This window comes from Lates calcarifer, linkage group LG15, assembly GCF_001640805.2.
Source record: "Lates calcarifer isolate ASB-BC8 linkage group LG15, TLL_Latcal_v3, whole genome shotgun sequence".
Lineage (NCBI taxonomy): Eukaryota > Metazoa > Chordata > Actinopteri > Centropomidae > Lates > Lates calcarifer.
Genome location: NC_066847.1, coordinates 3,724,249 through 3,732,390, shown reverse-complemented (window position 1 = coordinate 3,732,390; position 8,142 = coordinate 3,724,249). Strand labels below are relative to the sequence as shown.

Genomic DNA, 8,142 nt, shown 5'->3' with positions numbered 1-8,142 from the left:
GGTGAGAAGTTGACTTTTTGAAGATGCTGCTGTTACTCCAGTTTGATGAGGTCTTACTCTAGCGTCTAACTGTAACTGAAATACATTTTTTGTTTAGAAATCAGTATTAAAAAGTTATTTTCCTGCCGTTCCCCATACATTAATGTTCTCTAGGGAATGTAAATATTTGACTGGCAGAGTTGGTACTGGTGATTTTATTGGTGCAATATATGTATGTGTGGGCACTAAAAACAGTTCATCACTTCAGTTCCAGCAGCTGTAAAGACAGTTAACCATCTGGAGGGCTGACGTTGTTAGCTATTGCTTAATCCTAATTTATGACTTACTTTGAACACTTCTGACATTAGTTTTTTGTCATGATTCAAATCATTAAGGTTAAAGGACTACGTAATTTACCCTTACCACAACTTAGCCCAGTTCAGGACTGTCTCATCAACTCTGTCTCTTAGAGGTTACATTTCTATACAATTAAACTGCAACAGTTTTTAGGATACAGGGTTCTGTCCTTCTCTCTGGTCTCTTCTACTGTGTGGCAGACAGTTGTGGAAGGTCCCAATAGAGAAGCTCCACACTGTAATGGAGGTGGGGATGGTAACCAGATGTACGTTTGCAAAACCAACCAGTTAGTCCTCATCCCTACGGTTTTCTCTCCTTGAAAACATGAAAAATACTGTTTGAAAACTCTTCATATAAAACATAAATCTCACATTGGTGTTGCTTGTCAACATTTGTTTTTGAGTTTGGAATGGGCTCATTGTTGCTCTAGCAGCAGTAGCAGTAGATGTTTTTTGAACTCTGACTTCAGGGGGCAGCAACAAGCCCATTACTTAGTGCACCACAATACTGATAATAATACTTACCTGGACTTATTTTCCTTACACATAAAGTGAAGAGAGGAGGGTCAAAGGTCAATATACAAAGAAAACTAGAACACTTAGTCAAACAACAAAAGCATTTTTTTTATTACTTTCATTATCATTTTTCTCAGTCAACATTGGCAGGCATAATTTGTTTTAGGCAGAATAACATGGTGTGAGTTCTAGAGTGAAGCAGTAAGCAGAAAAATAAATAATAATGTGTACAAAAATACAACCTCACTGTACAAACGCTGCACCATACAAAGCAAAAAGATGGGAGACTCATCAAACCTCAGTCTCCACTGGCGTATGGCACTTTTAAAGACTGAAACAGTCGAGCCTAAAATTATTCTCAGAAAACATGCAGGTGTGCAATTCTGTTAAAAACAATACATTAATCAGGTGTGTGTCACGCTGGTAGGTGTGTAACAAATCCCCAGAAATCTGAAGTGGTGTGCGAGTGTGTCTTTGGTGAGACTGAAGATAAATAACAGTAATGATCTGAATGGAGAAATGTATGAATCACATCCATTTCCATCCAGAATGATTTAATCAAATTGTATAAGGAGACTTGAATGAAATAAACATTTTTTCATTCATTTTTTTCAGAGGGTGCACTATAAAACAATCTATAGCTGGCATGTGCACACGTGAGTGGCTGCAAAATGCCTCCAACCTGTAATTATTGGATGGGATTGATTTTCAGTCTATAGTCATTTTGTATTCAGACTTTAATTGGTTAATGTACGCTTGTATGCGCAGCAGACTATAAACACTCAACTGTAGACATCAGAACAAATCAATGACCACAGGAGGTCAAACTGCCTCTTTGTGAATGTCCAACTGTACAGTTACAGTACTAACACAGTCTGAATGAACACTAGACTGTCTTCTGCTGCCTTTTCACTGTTTTTCCATTTAAAAGTACCTGAGTACCTGTTCAGAGAAACACAGGATCTCATAAAAATGCAGCCATCTCATAGATAAAGTATGATATGGTTAAACCGAGCAGCAGTGTAGATGCAGATTCAAGAACGATCAATTTCCACAAGTGTCAAAACAGATCTTGGTCACTCATGCAACAGAAAGTGTGCACACAATTGGTAAAATTGCCTGGAAATCTCTCGTGCGACGTAAAACAAAGAGTGTCATGCATTTTTTATGAGCGATCAATAATAATTCCTAATCTTTCCACTGACGGAGCAGCAACACGGCAGATCAAAAACGTGACAAAGATGACTTGCAGGAACCATTAAAAGAAAGCAAAAGAGATTCTCTGTCTCTGCACTACTTGAAGCCATTCATGAGTGAAGCGCTGAGGAAATGCTGAGCAAAGAAACTTCACTTCTTACTAAACACACTTGCAAAACATCAGCTTGTAAAACTCCAGATATGTCAGTTCCAACAACAGCAACCTCGTTCACTGTCCATCATGCATCATGGGTATGCAAATGCAAAAAAACATTAAAAAACATCAATAGCAGCAAAATATGAATAAATAAATACATCATATCACAAAACACATTCATCTGTGGACTTATTCCACATGGCACAGATCACGACAGAAAAAATAAAAACAGACTAGAAAATTTTTAGAACTGGACTTCCAGAAATAGCTTCAGTATTTTTGGAGCTAAACTACACTACACACCGTAGATAAAAGCGTCTGTCCTAAACACACCTCATTCTGGATTAAATGAGGACTTCTCATTGACGTCTTGATGCTGCAGGCAACATACTGAACCTACAGTTTGCTACTGTACGCTGGGCTATCATACAGGCATCAAAGACCCCCTTCATCACAGGCTGAGTGATGATCAACTTGTGACTGCTGCTCTGCAGGTGCTTGCGAGGACTCGAAGGTCTTGAACTGTGATGGATCAGTCTTTGCTCTCAGTACGTGTTCTTCGGATGACTGAGGAGAAGAAGCTTCGGCCTTGTGGTGGTCCCATCAACATGGGAGCCTGGTTCTTGTGGATGATCTCAATCTGGTGTGAGGCAGAAAGAGGAGTTGAGATTTGGTTCAGTGATGCCGGTCACAGGAAAACTTAAAGCAACATGGAAGGACAACAGTATGGTGAGAAAACATATCCTGTGTACCATCTCCTGTGTCCTTTGTGTCTGTTAGCTCCTTGTTTCAGGAATCTGAGCCACAATCAACCAACTGCTTCACTATCATCAGCCTTATGAGTCACACCTGTGGAGTGTTGAAAGGCCTTGTCATCTCTTCCCTCCTTCCAGCCAGCAGATGCCCTTTTGCACTTTTTCTCAAATTACATTCATACATTCTGGTGTTGTAGTAGAGTCACTAAACTTTGAGTACGAGTCGAGTTTCTAGTCCCCAATGTTTGAGTCCAAGCTCAAGTCCAAGTCATTAAGGCTACGTCTTAGCACTGTTATTAACAGTATGCACGTGAATCCACATGTAGGCTGGTGAACACATGTGGCTCCCCTTGCGTGAAACTGAATAATGTTGCAGTATTAACATTGTTATCGATATCCTATGTCAAATAATGACCTAGTGCAAAAAAACTAACACAAAAAATGTGAGTCCTTGTTTCCAACTTCCAAATCTGAATGCAGTCAGTGCTCAAGGTCAGGTCCAAGTCCAAGTCATCAGTGCTCAAGTCCTAGTCGGCTCATGAGTCCAGAAAATCAGGACATGAGTACTACAACACTAAAACATTCAAAGTTTATTTACCTGTACTTTTGCCATTTTTCACTGACAGTTAATGCTGTTCTATAAACTGAAAAAAATAGACAGTTTAACGGAAACCAGTTCTCCAGAGATCTGCAGAGGTTCTTGAAGGGGCTCCAGTAAATCTTAAGCAATATGAGGTTTATTTTACCTGTAATTTAAATCACTACAATGCACAATGAAGTTTCTTGCCACAGTTCATTATACCCACCCACTGCTATCTTCTAACAACATCATCAACAACATAAAGTCCATATGGGTGTCTGTCAAATGAGGTCTGTTGGAATATGAGTGGATATTTGAGGATCCTTAATGTGACAAACTTTGAGATTCCCTGGGGTTCATGACTGATAACGAATGATAACATACATTATGGTGGATTATAATTATTATATTATAGAGTATAGTTTCTGAAAATATCCTGTTTCCTAACAATGATGCCATTTCTTCTGAAAGTTGAAATTGTAGATCAATGGAACAACCAGGGGTTGTCATATCAAGCATGTAGTTCATTATACTGTTGCACTAAGAGTCTAAATGCAGTAATGGGGAGAGGAAATGCTACCATCTGCATTAAAGGGACCACATTCACTTCAAAGGAAAGCTGCCATTTATTGTGCTTGCACTCTGACTCTGTAGCAATTACCAGCTTTTGTAGGCTTTCTTCCATCATTAAATGTGATTGAACTTAATGCTTCTGAAGTACTTTACAATATACATGATAACCTTTTTAGGCAAGACATTGGACACAAAAGGAAGATCTGGAGGAATACCTGAGATAATGATGAAGGATAACAGAGCTCTGTTTTAAGGATGCAACATAAGGTATTTAGATGTATGAGGAGCCCCAGTTATATAGTAAAAAATCATGGTCATTACAGACAAGACTGAACAAAGTGCCATTTTACCACAATCATGTCGGGAAGTATAATAAAATTTTGGTTTGAAGCAGTTATTTCAGACCTAGTTACCAAAGAGACAGTGATACATGTCATGTCACTTCAAAATGCAAATAGCCTGATAGTGTTAAATATGTTATGCATGCAAAGGAACTGAAGTGCATTTGCATAGTTGTTGTTAATAATTAGTAGGATAACATCCCATTTCATCTGTCATGTTGTTATAAGCATTTAACAGGTCAACTGATTCAAATTCAGCACCAACATACAGTATGAATAACTCGCCGTGGAAATCACTGCAGCACAATTATGTATTGTCAGATCCAAACTTTGCTCTGTGGAGTTGTGCCAGCAGATACAAGAGCACTTGCAGGCTACTCGTTTTGTCATGCACTGGGTTTTTTAGCTTTTCCTGGGCGATCCATATGTAAATCTCAGCAGCACTTCATCTGCAGTGGCGTTGTAATTAAAGCTAAACACAACAGTAATCAACACAAACTGAAGAGTTTCATTTTGAAAAATGAACAACTTGGACAGAGAGCAAACACTTGTCGAGGTAGATGTTTAAGACGTAGACGGTAAGCAAATTAGAAGAAGTGAGACTTGCATCATTATGGATTTGTTATCACAAATCACTGCACAAAAAAACAAAAAGCAATGATATGTGGGAGAAATGCAAGGAGCAGATAACTGCACTATATACCAGTCTGTTTGTCTGTCGAAACCAGTCTTTTACAAACCTGCTGAACAGTGAATTTTCATATTTAACATACTATCATTGTTTTTTGGCTTGTCTTTTTTCTTTGTTTTAATTCTTAACTGTATTACCTTATGTTGACAGGTGTTTTTATTATTTTGTCTACCTCATTTATGTCAATGAGTATAGGCAAAATAACACAAACACACTCAATAATGCAGTACAGTTCAACAGCACCAGACTACATCCCCCGAAATGATCACACAGTTGAATAAACACCTCTTAAAGAGTTTCAATTAAAACTGAACATTATAACCTTCGTGAAGGTAGGATTTATTGCAGGACTGTTGTATTGACTAACTTGTATCACTGTTAAGATGTCAATCAATCACAGCCTATGCACGCCCACACAGTCCTGAGAGGAGCTCTAATCAGGCAAGTGAAAATGTCTGTGCAGATGTAGCATGGCCGTGCAGAGGCTTTGAATAATGACACTCTAAGGTCTCTGCAAGAGGAACTGAACACTGACTTGTTTTTGTTGATGAAAAACTCCAGTCGCTAAAGTTTCCACCTTGCCGCAGTGATGCCGTAGTGTAATCTGTGTAGTGCGTGTGTTACACAATGAAGAGACAGAGCGAATACATTTAATGACTTACGGTGCAGGGAGTCTGCATCCAAGGCTCACCATCAATCTGCATGGGAAGGGATTTACTGGTTCTGTAAACAACAAATAAGATATCGTGATACGGTGAAACTTTATGAAAATGAAAGAAACCAAAAACACAAAAACAAAGTATCACACAAAACAATACAACTCGAGAAACTGGACTCTTCAAATGACAGGAAGGGATAATTTTTTATACTCAAATGTGTCACACGTGAAAGACAAATTAAAATAATGCCATCACTTATTTGATCAGAAGTAATTTTAAAGTTTAACACCGACCTGATGGTCACAGAGGAGCACTGTGCCAGACGTCTGCCAGCACTCTTCAGGCCGGTGTAGATCTGACCCATCTCCATGGCTCCTTCCAGCCCCACCACCTCCAGCAACTCGTCAGAAAGGTCTAAAATACAAGACACACATCTTTAAACAAAGTCCAGCCCATTGGACATGTTTCTATAGAGAAACAAGGCAATGAGAAAATGTGTTACTCTTTCCAGACATGAGCACATATTGTAAGTTTGTTACTGCCTTCAGACTAGTGTTTTACACTGCTAAATATTCGGTATATGATGACACTGACGTTATTTGAAAACCAAGAAATAAACACTGAAATAAGACAGAGGGAAACTTAGTATGAGAATGCAGAAGGAAAGAAGGAAGTGAGAAGGAAAGTGAGGACAAATAAAAGAACATGACATGTGATTTTCCTCACTTCAGAGTTTGCCTTCTGCTTCTGAAACATTTAACATTCACTGTTAAAAAAAGAAATAAGGCAACAAGCTACAAACAAAACAGCTATTAATTAGATTGCACCGGCAATGCAAAGCAATCTTGTGATAATATAATTATTAATTTCTCTTCTGTTTTGCAGTTATGAGCATTGATTTTGCCCCTGCTGGAAGCCCAGTGTCATGCAGGGCCCATCTGTTTCAGCGGCCCATTCTGCCTCCGACTCTCCATCGACTCGTCCCTCCACAAATTAAGAAGCTGCTGCCTCGCTGTTGGGAGTATACAGACACTAATTGAAACTAAGACCCATTTTTAGGTACTTGGTGCGTGCGAGCGAGTTAGCTCGCTGTCACCGGTGCTGCTCCGTCGCTGTCATGTTTATCTGAGCCGTGTTGGTTTCCTGAAGGAGTGTCGTAGGTAATGTTGCTGTTGTCGTGAGGTGTTGTTGTTGCTGCCAAGCTGTGGTGTCCAGCTGTCACCATGGTGATGGACACGCGTCTGTCCCTATCTCAGTGCTGGACTGTGAGTGCAGTGCTTTCCAGGGTCGGAGTGGACAAGTGTGTGTACATACACAGCAGACCTCTTGACACTGGGCTTTAAAGCTGCTCCCCCTCCCTTCATGACTTCTCACATTAATGCAAACGGCTCACACAGACCCAGGCTGACATGTATGATGGACAGCATCACCATGGCGATAGGGCTTCCTTGTTGCCCAGGGCTACACAGATACAGTATACCCAAGGGTGCTTACTGTGGGAAAGACCATAGAGCCTCTCTGCCAAATACAACAAGGTCGGGAAGACTCCTTACAACCAGTGGATGTTTATTAAAAACACAACAAAATGTATTTGTCCTGCATGTTTTGGGTTTAACCATTAACTCCTAGACCTGAGTATACAACTATATAGGACTCTATCTGAACACATTGCTGATCAAGACACACTGTTTGCAACATGCAACATGTAAAGCTTTGACATTTTGAAAAAAGTTGATAATCATGAGAGAGATGTAGTAAAATCTTTGGTTGTCAATCTAAAACAGTCATAGATTGAACTGTGAGATGTGCAACCAATGACCTCTTTGGAGCTTTGGCACCTGAAGACAACCTGAGGCAAATTTCTCACAATGCGCCTACTGTTGCACCCCAGAAATGTAAACCAGTTAATCAGAATATGACACAAAATAATGTGAATACATTAGCCAGAATCCCATTTTGTAAGTACCATTGTTGAGTTTAGCACAATGCTCACTAACACAAACCAAAATGATGAAGGTAAAACAAAAAGGGTTTTAGGAATTCTTATGAGTTTCCTCAATGAGGTATGATACCGCATCATATAGTCTGACACAGACTGTGACCACGAGAAGATCAATACCACTGTCATATTTGTCCTTTTACTATGGAGCTAGAATCATGAGATTGTTAGCCTGGATTAGCATTAAGAGTGGAAACAGGGGGAAACAGCTAGCCTGCGTCTGTCCAAAGGTTACAAAATATGCCTATCAGCACCTGTAAAGCTAAGTAATTAGCACGTTATATTTCCTTTGATTAATCTGTGCAAAAACAGACAAAACAGTCCACAATTTTTACATTT

General features: G+C 39.5%; 1 protein-coding gene across 2 annotated transcripts in view; it reads right to left on the bottom strand.

Annotated features, from left to right (window-relative positions):
• Positions 1 to 938: 938 nt before the first annotated feature.
• Positions 939 to 8,142, bottom strand: part of dgkb (diacylglycerol kinase, beta) — a 58,648-nt gene continuing 51,444 nt past the window's right edge. For both annotated transcript variants that reach the window (XM_018676135.2, XM_018676137.2), the window contains 3 exons: positions 6,098 to 6,218; positions 5,808 to 5,868; positions 939 to 2,845 (listed from right to left, as the gene is read on the bottom strand). In XM_018676135.2, coding sequence (XP_018531651.1) covers positions 2,738 to 2,845; positions 5,808 to 5,868; positions 6,098 to 6,218 — 290 coding nt within the window. In that variant the 3' untranslated portion in view covers positions 939 to 2,737. The remainder of the gene's footprint in view (positions 2,846 to 5,807; positions 5,869 to 6,097; positions 6,219 to 8,142) is intronic.